This window comes from Sycon ciliatum, chromosome 13, assembly GCF_964019385.1.
Source record: "Sycon ciliatum chromosome 13, ocSycCili1.1, whole genome shotgun sequence".
NCBI classification, from domain to species: Eukaryota; Metazoa; Porifera; class Calcarea; order Leucosolenida; family Sycettidae; genus Sycon; species Sycon ciliatum.
This window is the reverse complement of record NC_088655.1, coordinates 13,860,728-13,879,825: the sequence shown is the minus strand read 5'-3', so window position 1 is coordinate 13,879,825 and position 19,098 is coordinate 13,860,728. Positions and strand designations below refer to the sequence as shown.

At 48.2% G+C, this 19,098-nt stretch overlaps 1 protein-coding gene across 2 annotated transcripts in view; it reads right to left on the bottom strand.

Moving 5' to 3' along the window:
• The window catches only part of LOC135829441 (pleckstrin homology domain-containing family G member 2-like), a 66,002-nt gene that overhangs the window by 10,080 nt on the left and 36,824 nt on the right, over positions 1-19,098 (bottom strand). The window contains exons 14-19 of one of the 2 annotated variants that reach the window (XM_065341848.1): positions 16,546-16,638; positions 12,962-13,045; positions 12,316-12,358; positions 10,361-10,426; positions 9,388-9,744; positions 5,270-6,596 (exon numbers count right to left, since the gene is read on the bottom strand). In XM_065341848.1, the coding sequence (XP_065197920.1) occupies positions 6,286-6,596; positions 9,388-9,744; positions 10,361-10,426; positions 12,316-12,358; positions 12,962-13,045; positions 16,546-16,638 (954 nt within the window). In that variant the 3' untranslated portion in view covers positions 5,270-6,285. Of the gene's footprint in view, positions 1-5,269; positions 6,597-9,387; positions 9,745-10,360; positions 10,427-12,315; positions 12,359-12,961; positions 13,046-16,545; positions 16,639-19,098 lie in introns of those variants that run through there. The other variant, XM_065341847.1, reaches the window with a different exon arrangement.

Sequence of the window (19,098 nt, the reverse complement as noted above, 5' to 3'; positions counted from 1 at the left end):
TCTGTGCTGCGCTGACGAGTCCACAAAGGACGAAACAGTTCTGTCCGCAGATTGAGTATATTCAAAATCACAACGAGGGAAAGTCAAACCAAAACAGACACATCACGGGAGTCACACGAAATGCATGTGCGGGCCTTCTGACCAACGGTTCCCTTCATCCTGTCCATGCCTCGCACGCAAAATCCATGTTACAACCATTGCTGCGCCTAAAACGATCAAGTTCGAGATCACCACTTCCTAATTCCCAGCAGCGCAAGATCGCCGAGATCTCACTCATCACCGCTCCTTCCGAAATCTGGCGAATAGTGCCCCGATAGCCATCCAGCAGTCAAGGCGCTGAACACGTCCAAAACTAAGTAGTTCAGGAAAGTACGCGAAATTCGTGTGGGAACAATCAGACCCGACAATCGATACTGTTTCTCACACACACACACGCACACGGACATCGCCTTTGCCCACCCTACTTCACCGCAGCATCGATTAGGTCCATCACTAGTCATTCAGCCGACAAGGCGTTGAACCTGTCCAATGTGATTTCATCACAAGGAAATCATCACCACAATCTCAGTCATGCAGGAGAGCACGCGAAATTCGTGTGCGAACCATCGGACCCGACAATCGATACTGTTTCTCACACACAGGCACGGATATCGCCTTTGCCCACCCTATCGGTTACCATCATCACCAGCCATTCAGCCGCCAAGGCGTGCAACCCGTCGAATGTGATTTCATCCAGACGAAATCGTCACCAACAACTCAGTCATTCAGGGGAGCAAGCGAAATTCGTATGCAAACCTTCGGATCAGCTTGTGCACTGGTCGAGGTCACCCTGCTCCTGACCGGCAACTCAACCACCCACCCTCTCATAGGTAGCACTGCACCTGCACACCCCATCATCTATCGACCCTTCGAAAATTACTTTGCACATTTTGGATCTTCTACGACTGGACTTACCAGAGCTAAAGCGTAGCAGAGGTCGTCTAATTTTTCACTCTACCCGTTACCTTCGCAAACTACCTCCAGCGATGCTCAGAAGCAATTTCTGGCGGCCTTTCCGTATTCACACCATAGGGAGTTAGAAAATTCTCGGACTTAGAAAGTTTCGACGAAACTTTTGGCGACACTCGTCAGGATAAGTTATGTTTTTTTAGGAAAGATGCACGACTGTACCAGCACGATCTGTGGCCCCATCGGAGCACGAACAAGACGGGTGAGTTCACCAGAAGCTTGTGTCACCACTGGCTTTTCCTTTAGGCAGATCCTGAGCGAAAAACAGTGTGACTTCACCATCAGGATTTGCGATTTGCGGACTTGGAACGCTCGTGACGTGCATGAGTTCTCAGCGTGCAAGTAGCTGGCATTCGCTGAACTTACTTGCCCGTCGTGTTGCTCGTGTTGAGGTCGGTCATCAGTTTCATCCAGGAAACAACTTCTGCCCCTGACGCAGTGCACGACAACAGCGGTATATTCAAAATGACAAGTAGAGAAAGCCAACCAAAACAGAACCATCACGGGAGTCACACGAAATTCATGTGCGGGCCTTCTGACCAACTTTTCTCTTCATCCTGTCCATGCCTCGCACACGAAATCCGTGTTACGACCTTGGCTGCCCCTAAAACAATCAAGTTCGAGATGTGCACTTCCCGATGCCCAGCAGCGCAAGATCGCCGAAATCTCACTCATGACCGCTCCTTCCGAGATCTGGCGAACAGTGCCCCGGTAGCGATTGACGAATCGACATAGTTTCGCCCTTCTCGACTCAAGTTCGAGATCAGCACTTCCCCAAAATCTCACTCATTACCGCTCCAACCGAGTTCTGGCGAACATTGTCCCGATGGCGAAAGACGAATCGAAATAGTTTCGCTTACTCGACTCTACGTCAATGCCAATTTTGAATCTGCCCAACCGATGAGCACTTCTGCCGCTAACCCAGTGCACGACAACAGCGGTGTATTCCAAAATCACAACGAGAGAAAGCCAACCAAAACAGAACCATCACGGGAGTAACACGGAATTCATGTGCGGGTCATCTGGCCAACTTTTCTCCTCATCCTCTCTATGCCTCGCTCACGAAATCCGTGCTACGACCTTGGCTGCCCTAAAACGATCAAGTTCGAGATCAGCACTTCCCACTGCCCAGCACTACAAGATCGCCGAAATCTCATTCATCACCGCTCCTTCCGAGATCTGGTGAACTACGCGCCGATAGCGAATGACGAATCGACATAGTTTCACCCCCTCGACTCTACGTCAAATGGCAAATTTAAACGTCAATGCCAAAATTCAAAATTCCCAACCGATGAGCACTTCTACCGGTAACGCAGTGTACGACAACATCGGTATATTCAACATCACAACGAGAGAAAGCCAACATAAACAGACACATCACGGGAGTCCCACGAAATTCATGTGCGGGTCTTCTGAACAACGGTTCCCTTCATCCTGGCCATGCCTCGCTCGAAAAATCCATGTTCCGACTATTGCTGCGCCTAAACCGATCAAGTTCGAGATCAGCACTTCCCAAGATCGCCGAGATCTCACTCATTACCGCTCCATCCGAAACAAAACAGAACCATCACGGTAGTCACACGAAATTCATGTGCGGGCCTTCTGACCAACATTTCCCTTCATCCTGTCTATGCCCCGCACACGAAATCCATGTTACAACCTTCGCTGCCCCTAAAACGATCAAGTTCGAGATCAGCACTTCCCAAGATCTCACTCATTACCGCTCCATCCGAGTTATGGCGAACAGTGTCCTGGTAGCGAAAGACGAATCGACATAGTTTCGCCCCCTCGACTCTACGTCAATGCCAATTTCAAATTCCCAACCGATGAGCACTTCTGCCGCTAACGCAGTGCACGACAACAACTGTATATTCAAAATCACAACGAGGGAAAGCCAAACCAAAACAGACACATCACGGGAATCACACGAAATGCATGTGCGGGCCTTCTGACCAACGGTTCCCTTCATCCTGGCCATGCCTCGCACTCAAAATCCATGTTACAACCATTGCTGCGCCTAAAACGATCAAGTTCGACATCACCACTTCCTAATTCCCAGCAGCGCAAGATCGCCGAGATCTCACTCATCACCGCTCCTTCCGAAATCTAGCGAATAGTGCCCCGATAGCCATCCAGCAGTCAAGGCGCTGAACACGTCCAAAACTAAGTAGTTCAGGAAAGTACGCGAAATTCGTGTGGGAACAATCAGACCCGACAATCGATACTGTTTCTTCCATTACACACACACGGATATCGCCTTTGCCCACCCTACTTCACCGCATCGATTTGGTCCATCACTAGTCATTCAGCCGCCAACGCGTTGAACCTGTCCAATGTGATTTCATCACAAGGAAATCATCACCACAATCTCAGTCATGCAGGAGAGCACGCGAAATTCGTGTGCGAACCATCGGTCACGACAATCGATACTGTTTCTCACACACAGGCACGGATATCGCCTTTGCCGACCCTATCGGTTACCATCATCACCAGCCATTCAGCCGCCAAGGCGTGCAACCCGTCGAATGTGATTTCATCCAGACGAAATCGTCACCAACAACTCAGTCATTCAGGGGAGCACGCGAAATTCGTATGCAAACCTTCGGATCAGCTTGTGCACTGGTCGAGGTCACCCTGCTCCTGACCGGCAACTCAACCACCCACCCTCTCATAGGTAGCACTGCACCTGCACACCCCATCATCTATCGACCCTTCGAAAATTACTTTGCACATTTTGGATCTTCTACGACTGGACTTACCAGAGCTAAAGCGTAGCAGAGGTCGTCTAATTTTTCACTCTACCCGTTACCTTCGCAAACTACCTCCAGCGATGCTCAGAAGCAATTTTTGGCGGCCTTTCCGTATTCACACCATAGGGAGTTAGAAAATTCTCGGACTTAGAAAGTTTCGACGAAACTTTTGGCGACACTCGTCAGGATAACTTATGTTTTCTTTAGGAAAGATGCACGACTGGACCAGCACGAACTGTGGCCCCAACGGAGCATGAACAAGACGGGTGAGTTCACCAGAAGCTTGTGTCACTGGCTTTTCCTTTAGGCAGATCCTGAGCGAAAAACAGTGTGACTTCACCATCGGGATTTGCGATTTGCGGACTTGGAACGCTCGTGACGTACATGAGTTCTCAGCGTACAAGTAGCTGGCATTCGCTGAACTTACTTGCTCGTCGTGTTGCTCGTGTGGAGGTCGGTCATCAGTTTCATCCAGGAAACAACCATGTGAAGTACATGTACTTTTGAATTTGACAAAATGGTAACCCTCTGTCAACATCCTATCCGTGTTCCTCAGTTTGCGTCCACAAATTACATCAGTCCTTCTATCACCTCCCGCGACGCCGTCATTCCCTGCCAAACAAATTGCTTGTACGACTTCCTGGCTGCCTCCTGCAATTCCTCACAGCCTCCACATACGTCAAGAGGGTCACGAGCTGAGCTCTATTGCCGCAAGTCAGATAGCGGAAGCGTTCCAACACAGCAGTGTTGAGATACCTAGACCGGGTCGGCCTCACATCACACCACCGCCACCACCAACACCACCACCACTGCCACCACCACCACATGAACACAATGACGGTACGTTTGGTGTACATTTGGTTCCGATGACTGTGGGCTTTCATCTCACAAAGGAGAATTTTAAAAGGGGAAAGGTGTCAGCGCACTGTGCACTAGTGACACGCGGAGATGCTAGATATACATGTGTTAACGATAACGTTACACTGCAAAACAACAATGACAACGACAACGATTATGATGATTACGACGATGACAGCTACCATAGCAGCGGTGTGGTGGCAGCAGTATCGGCAGCAGAAATAAACTACTAGGACAGTCCAGTATAAACACTGTGAGAGTGGCAGTGAGCCACAGTACAACTGACCCAGGAATCCCCCTGACTCAGAATACACACAGAAAACACAGTGAACACAGTAAGGACTGAGTGTACTCAATACATGCACACACACACACACACACACACACATACACACACACATACACACACACACACACACACACACACACACACACGCACACACACACACACACACACACACACACACACACACATACACACACACACACACACACACACACACGTACACACGCACACACACATACACACGCACACACAAGCACACACACACACACACACACACGTACACACGCACACACACATACACACGCACACACAAGCACACACACACACACACGCACACACACACACACATTGAAACACTGACACAGGATGCACTACAAATTGTGTGTACAGTGATAAGGGCTTGACTCGATGACCATCAGTGCTGCAATGCTAGTGTTAGTGCTAGTACTAGTAGTGATGGTCAAAATATACTCTATGAGCACTGCCGCCGCAGCCTATCTTGGTATGATGAATGATGCAGTAACCGCATTGCAGAGTTTTCATCACTAGTCACAACAATTCCATGTCCAAAGTGCACTTGTTGACTGCAATGGCATGCACATAGTGCTCGTCAGAACAAATCATCCATTTCACAGAATTCAATTCACAGGCAGTTCTAACTCGTGATAAAGTCGAGGAAATGTCGGTGGCTGAAGAACCATGAGTATGTATCAGGTACTCGTGTTTGATTGACAGGTGCAAACAGAGCATGAGAAGCTGAGCTAGACGTGCCTGGCATGACAATGGTCTATGTCCAAGCAAACAGTGGATACACTGACTGACTTGCACACAAAGCCAGGCAGCAGCAACACACACATTATCACATGCCTGCATGTGTACACCACTCTCTACTGATATCCGAACATCAAACCTCACATGCCTGCATGTGCCTATGTACAGCAGCGGCAGTGACAGTGCTGACAGCATCAGCCAGTGCCACCCTGGCAGCAGCAGCCGCGGCAGCAGCAGCAATAGCAGAAGCAGCAATAGCAGAAGCAGCAATAGCAGAAGCAGCAGCAGCAAGAGCGGCATGTTAAAAGTTAGCAGAAGAAGCCATGGAAGCAATTCGATTACCAACCATGTATGTCATTTCAGTATCATCCACTGATCCCAGCATTTTCAGCATCATCCACCGTTCCCAGCATTCCCAGCATCATCCGCCGTTCCCAGCAACTTTTGAGCCAGCTCTGAACGGCATACCGGCAACCATTCCAGCAGCCATTCCGGCCTTCTAGCTCCAGCTTTCACTTGGCCGGTGAGAAGCAGCAGGTAAATCAGCTGATCACCTGCTGTCTACTGTCTACTGTCTACTGTCTACTGTCTACTGTCTGCTGTCTGCTACTACTACTTGACAGTAGACTTTGCAGAAGACTTTACAGGAGAGTGTTTCAGTTTGTGTTGATGTTCATGTGTGTGTTTGCTGGACGATGAAGTCAGAAATACACCAGCCAGAATAGCTCCAGTAGCTACAGCAAGAACAACAGGGTCTGCTCCAGTCTGAAGAAACACTATCACGCTACACAATAGTACAAATGAAGCCATCATGGGGAAGTACAATGATGGACGTTGTCTGGTCTTCTTTGCCTCTGGCTGTGTCGTGTCTGTTTCAAGTGTTTGGTTATGTGTCGCTGACGGCAGCTCTGGGCTGCTGGATCCTGCAGTTATACAAACGCAAAGAAGCGAACAAAACAGTGTGACACGTCCGCGTGACTAGCAATGCATATCGATGAAATCTTAGAAGGATAACCATGGTAGTTTCATCCATGTCTGGTGAATCACCTGCTGCCTTATACGTCATGTTCTACCATCATTCCCCCTGCTACAGGGGAACAGGGCGGAGCAGTGTGGAGCAGGGTGGAGCAGTGTGGAGCAGTGATGGACGTGTAACAGTGTGTTACACAGTGTGTTACACAGTGTGTTAGAAAGGTGGTTACACAGTGCGGGGTAGCATTGTGCAGTGAGGTGCAGTGGTGTGAATGCAGTGAGGTGTATTGTGGAGGCAGTGCAGTCCCATAGTGTGTAGTGGGAGAGGGAGGGGGGAGGAGGAGCAGTGCAGTGCAATTCAGTGCAGTGTAGTACGGGGGGGGGGGGGGCAGTGCTGTGCAATTTGGTGTAGTGCCTATGTGTGTGTGTGAGGGGGGGGGGGGATGCAATTCAGGTTGCATTTGTTCGATCATTCCGGAATGGGCACGGAATGCAGTCGGTACCCATCACGGAATTGGAATGTGCGTAGCAAACAAACACACCGGCATGCATTCAGGAATCTGGAAAAAGTTTCGCGCAACTCTGGAAACGGTGGTCGAATGTTAATGTTTGTTGCCTTGCGCAGACTACTGCCAGTCCCGCTATTTTGCTTCCGTAAGTTTCTGCATGTGCCTACGACAGCCATGATGAAGGAGCTGCCAAACACGGCGTAGGTCTACGAGCGCCTGTAACTTGGGTACCTGCAGGCGGTGTTTGGCCGCTACTTCATCATGCTATTCGACCTCGTATCAGTCAATGAAACGTATCTAGCTCTGCATGGATTGGAAGTACTTGATTGACAGAGACGAGGCACTATTGTAAGAAAAAGTAAAGTGGCAGGCTCATTGCCTCTTTGGGTAGTCACTATGTGCTATGTACCATCGGGCTCGAACAAATTGATAATTCTGGCTCGCCTCCTTGTGATTCTAGAGGCCCTGCTCTACGATGAGGAGCCGAGGTATAAATACGAATAGTGAGTATCGCACGGCCTGGACTCTTAGTATAAATACACCTTTTACACATATCTCCAGCTCTTGTCCCGGGCGAACGCTTTCTCAGGCAGCGAAGGGTCAAAATACTACCAACAAGTAACTTTGCCGAGGTTACAGAACCAGCCGATACCCTGGACGATTTCCGCCAACATTAACATATGTCAATAATCGCGTTTGAAGTTTTGTTGGTGGAGGTATGCAACAGCGACGAAGCCCCCGGCCTCCGTGCATTTTCGTTCCGCACGGAATGACTACTCATTCCACTTTTTCTTAGGAATTGCCGGAATTGATTCTGCCCCATTCATTCCGCGACCAGAATCGGAATTGCACCGAACAAACGATGTCGCGTGCATCAAACAAACGCACCTGAACCAAAACACAGTGGAATGACACCGAACAAACGAAACCTCAGTGTAGTGTGTGAGGGGGGGGGGGGCAGTGCCATTCAGTGTAGAGCGTGTCGGGGGGGGGGGGGGGGACAGTGCAGTGCAATGCAGTGTAGAGCGTGTCGGGGGGGGGGGGGGGGGGGGGGGCAGGGCAATGCAGTGCAGTGCAATTCAGTGTAGTGCCTGTGTGTGTGTGGTGGAGTGCAAGTCAGTGTAGTGCGGGGGATGCAGTGCAGTTCAATTTAGTGCAGTGGAGTGAATTCAGTGAGTGCGTTCGATTATGCACGCGAATCGATTTGCGCTATTCACATCACCCCATGTGAATAGGGTGAATGGATTCCGAATCGATTCCAGGGCTCATGACATGAAAATTGAACGACTTGAATGCACTTGAATGGATTCATGAATCCATTCAAGTGCATAATCCAAGGCAGCCAGTGTAGTGCTGGGGGGGGGGGGGCACTGCAGTTTAGTGTAGTACCTGTGTAGTGTGTGTGTGGGGGGGAGGGGGGGGGCAGTGCAATTTAGCTGTTGAATGGTGCAATGCTAGCAAAAGCTGCTATGGCTTCTGCTGTAGCATCGCTATCATTGCCTCCGGCGATGAGCATCAAAAGGTCAATGGTCAAAAGGCGTGTGTGTTGGGGGGGGGGGGGGGGTGTCAGTGGGGTCAGTGATACGTGGTGCTGTCAGTGGGGTAAGTTCGATAGTGCTGTGCAGTGTTGTGTGAAGTGACAATTTTCATGCACCATTGTAATGAAGTGTGATTCAGTGTAGTCTACAGTGGAGTAAAAGCATGCAAGGTAGTGAAGGTAGTGAAGGTAGTGAAGGTACATGTAGAGGGTAGTGTAGGTACATGTAGTTAGTTGTGTCAGGACCAGTGCCAATGTTTACTCCAACAATCTATTTTGTTTTGTCAAGTCAACTCGAGCATGCACACATACACACACGCACACACATGCACACACGCACACATGCACAGTGACACATGCACACATACACACATGCACACACGCACACATGCACAGTGACACATGCACAGTGACACATGCACAGTGACACATGCACAGTGACACATACACACACGCATCCATGCACACATGCACATGTGCATGCTCAACTACAAGCTAGTGACCAGCCTCTTCTCTTGTATGCATGTGTTTCGGCTATCCAGTGTTCATGCTGTACAGGTTATGCTCGACTAATATCCATAGCTCACACTGCCGCCGTAGCGTTGTGAAGGCATAATGGGCATTGATACTAGCTCGTATTGTGATGAGCCATAATTTGTTTTGCGACAGGATGAACTTGGGATGAACTTCACATACCTTTCCCAGCGTTGTGGGATGGCTTCTGTTGGAGCCCACCATCAGTGCAGTCTTCACCTACAGTGGCTTCCCGGCTAAACAAACGAGAAAAGCGATCGCGCAGACCAGGTGATGTTGCAGTAGAAGAAATGGAATCAGATGGTGAGGTAGGTGGTTTCAGCCAGGTTGGCTGAGGTGGACGCGGTGGTAGTGGACTTAGTTTGACATCAAGCGGCATTGCAGGAGCAGAAGAAGTGCCTTCAGTTTCGACAGCACTACAAACTTCTTTGACTTTCCCAAGGTCGTCATCCGGTGCGCTGCTGACTGTTGCTCTTCTCCATCTTGGTGATACGCTGCCGCCCACTACCGTACTGCTAGCTACACAGCCGATAGAATAGCAGAACACACGCACATGCACACACGCACATGCACACACACATACATAGGAGTGAGAGATTGACCACCAATTTAGCGTCTGTTCCAACTGGAAGCCTCATAATACAAGCATGCATGCCTGGATACTCCAAACAACTAAAAACAAATGAGAAAGGAAGGACTGGATACTCCCAACTAAAAACAAATAAGAAAGGAAGGACAAAATGTTACGAGTTATGACTAACTGCCCACCAAAGTAACCAGATCGTTTACAGTCAGTGAGTGCGACAACAAGGCACAAAACCGACAAAGAGTACTGAGACATTCAACGACCTGACACCTTGCTCCAACACATCTACGAAGCGCAAAGCAACAACCTTCCAACTTGGAAGGCTCGGGTTAGGAAGGGTCCAATGAGGTGAAAGAAAGGGCACTGTATGATCTGGACACATTGGTGGACAATTACTCATACCTCATAACATGCCATGTTGTTCTTCCTTTTATCCAACATTATTTTGCTTCACAATACGAGTTTAAATAAAATAAAACGAATAGATCAATAGTCAATATCTTGATACGAAAAGTGTACAGTATTTTTCATGGCAACATGTAAACTCACCTTTCAGATCAGGAGATGACATTCTTTCAGAGCTGAATCGCTTCAAAGTAGGCTTACTTCTTGTCTCTGAAAAAGGATAGTGATGTGAAGGGAAGAGAAGATCAATCACTTAGCTTCTACTACTCATGCTAACGTGCAATTTACTTCCAGACTGGCTATGTGACTAGCGGCTATGTGACTAGTTACTTCCAAAGGTTAACTGTACCCCCCCCCCCCACACACACACGTGCGCGAGCACGAGCACGAGAGAGAGAGAGAGAGAGAGAGAGAGAGAGAGAGAGAGAGAGAGAGAGAGAGAGAGAGAGAGAGAGAGAGAGAGAGAGAGAGAGAGAGAGAGAGAGAGAGAGAGAGAGAGAGAGAGAGAGAGAGAGAGAGAGAGAGAGAGAGAGAGAGAGAGAGAGAGAGAGAGAGAGATGCAGCAGCAACTACAGTTCTGTGCAGCAGCGATGCTAGGGACAACAGTGCTAGGGGCAGGAGTAAAGTTACTAGGAGCAGGGGTGGTATGGGTAGTATCGCTATCAATGTAAGAAGCAGTGGCACAAACAGCAGAAGCAGCAGCAGCAGCAGCAGCAGCAGCAGCAGTGGCAGCAGTTCTACCGGCAGCAGCTGCAACAGTGCTAATGGCAGGAGCAACATGAGCAACCATGCTAACAGAAGTGAAGCGGCAGGAACAGAAGTAATAGAGGCAACCAAGGTAAAACTTGCAATAGAGGCAGGAAAGTTAGCAGCAACAGCCGTAGAAGTAACACTCTTAGTAGCAGCAGTGCAAGCAGCTGATGCAACATAAGAAACAGAAACACCAGCAGCAGCAGCAGCAGCAACAGCAGCAGCAGCAACAACAACAGCAGCAGCAGCAGCAGCAGCAACAGCGGCAGCAACAGCAGTGGCAGCAGCAGCAGCAGCCGCAACAGCAGCAGGAACAGCAGCAACAACAACAGCAGCAGCAGCAGCAACAGCAACGGCAGCAGCAGCAGCAGCAGCAGCAGTAGCAGTACCAGCAGCAACAGCAGCAGCAACATCAGCAGCAGGAAAATCACCGGCAGCAGCAGCAGCAACATCAGCAGCAGCACCTGCACCAGCAGAAGCATCAGCGGCATCAGCTAGAGATGGATACAGGATTCAACTCAAGGGGTGGACACAAGCTTTCCGCTACTGCTGGTCATCAGCACCTTGTATGCAATGTGCTACTAAAATACAGTTCACAAAGTGCTGGGAGACGCTAAGACCGAAAGCACCGTTTAGGAGCTGCATCTGCGCCTTGATCCTAGAGGCTGGTGGCATTGATCCTAGAGGGTGCAGAGGCTGGTGGCATTCCTACAGATGCGGAAAACTTGGCCCCCAGCTGAGTCTCACGCGAACCGTGATGTTTTTTTGGAGACGCATCAACAAAGGGAACAAACCAAGTAAAATGCGCCACCACCGAAGGCACTGAAAGCCAACAATGGATGGTAATATTAAAAATGTTGTAATTCATGAGGTTTCAAATGTATGTCATGTGATTGTATAGGTGAATGGTTTAGTACAACTGTTTGTAAGTACAACTGTTAGTAAGTACAACTGTTAGTAAGTACAACTGTTAGTAAGTACAACTGTTTGTAAGAAGGTAAGCTATCACCTGTAGAAAGTGCATGAATGTCCTGTAGAGAGAGTGTGTGGATGTCCTGTAGAGAGAGAGTGTGTGGATGTCCTGTAGAGAGAGTGTGTGGATGTCCTGAAGAGAGAGTGTGTGGATGTCCTGTAGAGAGAGTGCATGGATGCCCTGTAGAGAGAGTGTGTGGATGTCCTGTAGAGAGAGTGTGTGGATGTCCTGTAGAGAGAGTGTGTGGATGTCCTGTAGAGAGAGTGCATGGATGTCCTGTAGAGAGAGTGTGTGGATGTCCTGTAGAGAGAGTGTGTGGATGTCCTGTAGAGAGAGTGTGTGGATGCAGCGAAACAACAACACTCAAGCCCCGTACCTTTGGTTTCTTTGCATATCGCTGCAAGAAGCTGCTTCTTTGTCTACATAGTGTGCACAGTCATACAACGATGCATTGATGAAGGGGAAGGCAGACACACAAGGGTGAGAAGAAAAGAACACTGGATGTTGGACTACATACTTTCAGGGTTGAACAATGAAATGAAGCACTGTTCAGTTTGTTTCTGGAAACAAATCCTTCAATACAACTATACAATGTCATGCAATCCCAATTCGACAACACAAACATCCCATCCCTTCCCCTCATCCCCCACCCCGGAGCCCAACGCTTCACACACTGAAAACAAACCACAAACATCAAGCAGAGGCAAAACCTTCCATTCAGTAACTACAGTGCATTGGAGACATAGGCACATAGGCACATAGGCACCTGAGCACATGAGCACATGAGCATATAGGCACCTCGGCACATGAGCACATATGCACATAGGCACATGTATTTGTATTTGTATTTATGGATTCTCCACAGGCCTTAGCCTAAATCGAGGGAGTCTCCGTATAAGCACATAGGCTCATTGGCACATAGGCACATAGGCTCAGAGGCACATAGGCTCAGAGGCACATAGGCTCAGAGGCACATATGCTCATAGGCACATAGGCACCTAGGCGTTGGCTTGTGAGATTACCTCTTCTGACAGTCGGCTGTCACTGGCTACTATTGTCCGACGTAGTACCTCAATCCACTGTTTCTTCTCTTCATCAGTCTGGGCCTGTAACCAAGCAACACACACAACATATTCATCATTCTGGATCTGTAACCTAGCAACACACGACACATCCATCATTCAATTGCTGGGTCTGTAACCTACCTACACAAGACATATTCATCATTCTAGGTCTGTAACCAAGCAACACAAGACATATCCAGCGTGCACGGTCACGGCTGTTACGACAGTACAAAACGGGCCCACTTGGTTTTTGTACAGGAGATGGCGCTTCCCGGGACTTTCCCGTTCTCAACGTTCAAAATTTGTACTCAAGGAGGTGTATTTTGAACGCAATCTCTGCTCAGTTGGGTCTCCAAAGCACCACTTCTGATCACCGCGTCGAGCTGTCCTCGCGGCTACAGTTGCGCAACATCCTGACCATGCTTCGCCAAAGAAAAAAGTAGTGAATTTGAGCTTTCCTTCGCTGAGAAAAGCCATTCTTCATGGAAATTTGTCTCTGAAGTTGTTGCCGTTCGATCGTTCTAGTCACCGAAGTTTGTTGCCTCCTTGAGGTGCTCAACGAGTTTTCGTCACGTCAAGGGTAGTTTTGCCGAGGAGAAGAGTATCTGTGTAGCTGTTTTTTGTTACTGCTGGGGCCCCGCTGATTCCTTGTTGGCCCCGCTGGGTCCAAATCTCTAGCAACATTTAGTGGAAATTGTTATTTATTCAGTGGATTTGAAATGGAAAAACACCAAGAAAATACAGCTGGTATGCAGATTAGGCGGTGAAAAGTTGTGTAGTATACTAGCCGTGGAACTCAGCACCTTGTGAGAGATCATGCGAAAGCCATTGAATCTGTGCTGAGTATTAATGTGTTGTGTGATGACCAAAAAACTCATGCATATGAATATGCATGTAGCTCCAGCCTCATCCAGTCTGCATTTAGACGATGCAATAATTGGCATGGATATTCCCCTGATGAAACTGTACGACATTGCATCACCGCCATACAAAGCAATCGCTGACTTGCTGCCAGAACGCTTTAAATACAGAGTTCGTTGCAGAAGGTGCCAACTTGCAGCACGCACGGCGGTACAACAACGTGATTAGAAAAGCCATTCTTCCTGTTGAGCTGCAAGACGTGTGTATTCCTGTGCTCCACCTAGATCTAGGGATTTATCCCTGGATTTACGGTGCACTTTGTGCTGACGCACATCAAATCGATATTGCACTGAGCAAATGTATGTTTCTTGCTGCAGATGACGGTGACTCTGCAGCGTTTACAGCACTTATCAATGCCTACAAGAACGTACACGACACAGCAACACAACAACTACACCTACAGTCAGAAGCACAAAGCATTCTTAGTCAGCTGCAGTTTGTGACGCTACAAGAACGTACACGACACAGCAACACAACAACTACACCTACATGTACAGTCAGAAGCACAAAGCATTCTAAGGCAGCTGCAGTGTGTGACGCTGCACATTCAGCAGCAGGAAGTAGTGGCTGCTGGCTTGCAGACTGTGGCATCAAATCTGCACTTCCTATGGAAGGAGAAAGAAAAGGAACTCAATTTGATGGATGAGAGGTGATGTGGCTCGAAAAGAGCACGAGAAATTAACAGTAAAAGATTAAAAAAAAAGCAGCTGGCCCGTGCGTAACTTCCTTGGAAGCAGTACTGCCACAGTACCAAATAAAGCGGCAAGCATATCACTCCGGAGCATTTGTCGGCAACCACATACACCGTGCGTTGAAACCGGATGTCATTGCTGCCCTCACTTCTGTTCCCCTTACAGTCGTGCAGAGTCGCACACCTGCGGACAGCGGCGAGGTTCAGCTGCTTATAGCTTGCCCAGGCAAAGTCCTTGAGAGATCGCTACTCGAGACTCTTCACAGAGTATGCAGCATGTCGCAAGCTGTTCAGCGGCAAGCTGGTTTTTACAACAGCAACAAGGCAGGTTCTGGGTGATGCCATCCACACCTTCATGGCCACCTGCAGAGCGGAGGTTCTGGCACGCAAGTTAGGCAATGTGACTCCTAAGCTTCACCTTCTCGAGTGCCATGTCCTTCCTTGTACAGGGTTGAAATTAATTCTTGCTGATCTGTTCGGCCACACACTCTGAGCTCCTCTGATGAGACCTAACACTGTACCAGGGTTGAAACTAATTCTTGCTGATCTGTTCGGCCACACACTGTGAACTCCGCTGATGAGACCTAACAAGGTCGAAACAGCTATAGCTGTCCGGAGATTGAGTAAACTTGATAAAAAGTTCTCCCCCGATCCGAGGCGCAGGTCGTCATTTTGCGAAAGAGTCCTGCGAAGCACATCTCCTTTATCTGCTACTGAGCGGTATCCGTTGCACTTCGCGGAGCACAGCTGCCTCCAACAACATTTTTTGACGAGCAAGAGACTGAAGAGACGAAATCCATAAAAGTACTATTTCAAGTATTCGAAGTGACAGAACCTTTTCTTTCTGCAGAAATGATCATGAAAATTTGAAAAATGCGATGAGCGTACCCACGCTTTCCGTGTGACCTCTGTTGCCAGGGGCGTTGCTACAGGTCGCCGCCATCTTGCCAAGTGACCTCCCCGTAACAGCCGTGACGGTATGGGTGAAATGATCGGGTAAACGAGTCATCTTTTGCTTGCAGCTTCATAACAAGTCGGGGCACTTGTGATAGTTTCTAGAGTAAACTGAAGCTAGCCTACGCAATATATTGTTGTTTGTGAGTCCAATGTTTGTCTGTGTACAGTGCGTGTTCGTAGCTTTGCCCAGATGCCGCTCCCTGCATACAGTAAGTCAAACTTGAGCTTAAATTTCTTCCAGACACTGAGTGAATATTGGTATGGTATTGGTATGGTATTGATTTATTTGAATTCGGTATCTCAACAGTACATTGTACAACTTGGGAAGATCCGAATGACATAGATACATAAACATAAAAGTGGAGTAGGTGCTACAGCTGATCATTTTATCGCAGGTTGTGGGACTAAACTAATACCAGTATGCAAGTACACAAGAAATATTGAATAGAAAGAGAGTGAGAGAGTACATGTATTGGTGAAAGACACAGTGTGTCTTCTTGGCTGGGCTAGCTTTCCCTTCGCAATGCTCAAGAGCTTGCTTGATAGTGGCCAGGCTCACTCTAAATGCACTCGATGCATCACCCCCAATGCACTCGTTGTGTCATCCCTTATGCACTCGACGCATCACCCTTAATGCACTCGTATCACCCCAGATCAGTGCCTTCCCTTTTCATCAAGCTCTTGACGGTCTATAATGGTGTTTTCAAACCGGCAACTTTAGCTGCCACGTAAGCAGGGTATGAAGACTTTTCAGGGCAGAAAATGCGTTTTCTGGCCATCATATTGGCTTCTCCTCGCAGGAATCGACTGGAAATAGATGAAGTTTAGACTGTCCATTTTACAAACCAAAGTAAACGTAGCTGTGCTATCGCTGTGCCAACTCAACCAAGCCTGGAGTTGCAAGCCTGGAGTTTCTGAGGGGGCGAGCAAGACAGTTTCGCTGACACAGACCGAATGTACTACTACTACTTACATGGAGTGTGGTAGTTTTGGAGATTTGAGAAAGTTGAGATAGTCTAAACGCAACTCCACTCTCGTCAAGATCAACCACACCTAGATCTCCAACCTAGAAAATTCCCAACATACGTTAACACCATGCATACACGCAAACACACATACACACAAACACATACCATGTACCATACACCATTTGACCATTTGACGACCATCGCCGGAGGCTATGAGAGCGATGCTACAGCAGAACTATGGCAATTTGTGCTGGGATTGCACCATTCAACAGCTCGCAAGGCTGAAGAATTGACCACCATTATTCAGCCTGGTCTACCCCACACAGCTATGAAGTGGCCTTTTCTGGCCAGTGAATTCCTACTTTTGGGTCTTTTTTTCTTTTTTCCACACACACATCACACCATATACTCCGGCATGCACTGGCTGTTGGTAACCACCCAGGAGAATGAAAGAAAAGTCAGGAGGAGTCTAAGAAAGAGAGGAAAGACGTGTGTGACCATAATCATCAGGAATCGAACCCGCAACCTCTCAACTGGAAATCGCTGCACATACCATTGCACCATATGTGACACACACACGTGTACACACATACATGTACATACACACAAATACTGACACACACACACACAAACACACACACACACACATACATACACAAGCACACACAGCACACGTACACACACACATGCACACACACACACACACACACACACACACACACACACACACACACACACACACACACACACACACACACACACACATGTAGGCAGGCAGGAAGGCAGGCAGGAAGGCATGCACAGGAAAACAGGAAAACACCCACTGCAATCATGGAGAAAGATGCTGTATGGTTACCTAAGCAAGCACTTGAGCTAGTGGCTGTAAAACTCATCCCTGGACGCGACTCCTTCAAGTAGTATTCTCTGGGTCCCATCTTTAGATTCCAAAACTCATCCCTGGACGCGACTTCCTCAAGTAGTATTCTCTGGGTCCCATCTTTAGATTCCAAAACTCATCCCTGGACGCAACTTCCTCAAGTAGTATTCTCTGGGTCCCACCTTTAGATTCCAAAACTCATCCCTGGACGCGACTCCTTCAAGTAGTATTCTCTGGGTCCCATCTTTACACTCCAAAACTAATCTCTCAGTCGTCATCGTTAGGCTGCAAGGTGACTTATCCCCTGCCTGCCCCCCCCCCCCCATCCGGACTTAATTCCTAGTTCCCATCTTCAGAATGCAAGGGAACATATCCCTGGATCCCACCATTGGCTGCAAGGGGAATTTCCTTGGACCCATTGTTAGATGTCACATCTGCAACTATAGGGCTTGAAAGTGATGACATCATAAGTATTTTTATAAAGAGACAAATAACGACTCCTGCAGTTCTGGGTCGTATTGTATTCACTCTGCCCATAGTGAAGTATAGTATGTGGTTCGGTGGTACCCTCGTGTCGCACGCAGCTGTGAACTTCTCCGTACCAGGAGTGGGTCCCCAGACTGGAGGGCCCAGGCCAGTTGTTACTGCCAGCAGATGTGTCTCACCCTGCTGTGAATGGAAAGCACCTAAACGTGTATGAATCCATATAAAAACTGGTTCCAAGTACTTAAAAGTAGTCCACATGTCAGCGTTGCTATGGCACCGGCAGGTTGGCTGTGATGCAGCACTTCGAAGGTTAAAAAAACGAGAGCTACATGTAGCTGCAGTCCTTAATAAGCGAATCTGGGGCCCTGGGGTTTAATACAATCAACGCCAGTGCAGATAGGTAAATATTTCTTGTGTGTAAGCTTCAGAATACACAGGTGCTAAAATAACTTCTGTAAACTTCTTGATTGACCAGGGCTGCAGCAGGCAGTCCAAACGGTTGTATATTTAGGCCTGCCTAGTCCACAGGTGACTAAGTGTGCCTTTAATGCTGACTAACTCTAAGAACGGTCTTGCATGCAAACGTGTGCGTACCATGATCAAAGGTTTCAGTTTTTGAATTGACCTTCAGATGGCCTCAGAACTGCCACGGACCAATATGACCATGTCTAAGTCTGTTACACAAATACTGACAAACCTAAGTGAGCTTATACTCCACACAGTACAGCAGGTATTGGCAGAAGAACACCTGCCATTGCTCTCCATACAATAAATTAAAAAATGAATTGAATTCATCCACAGATACTTCAAAGTAGCGCGAGCGCCTCCATCTCACAAGAGCGCCCCGTCTCGTGAGAGCGCCCAGTCTCGCACGAGCACCTCATCTTGATTTTACAACCAGGGAAAGGAAAATCGTAAGGCAGAGTGCAACTAACTTTGTGTGGTGTGAGAACCTTACTTTGTGTGGTGTGAGAACCTTACTTTGTGTGGTGTGAGAACATTACTTTGTGTGGTGTGAGAACCTTACTTTGTGTGGTGTGAGAATATTACTTTGTGTGGTGTGAGAACCTTACTTTGTGTGGTGTGAGAACCTTACTTTGTGTGGTGTGAGAACCTTACTTTGTGTGGTGTGAGAACCTTACTTTGTGTGGTGTGAGAACCTTACTTTGTGTGGTGTGAGAACCTTACTTTGTGT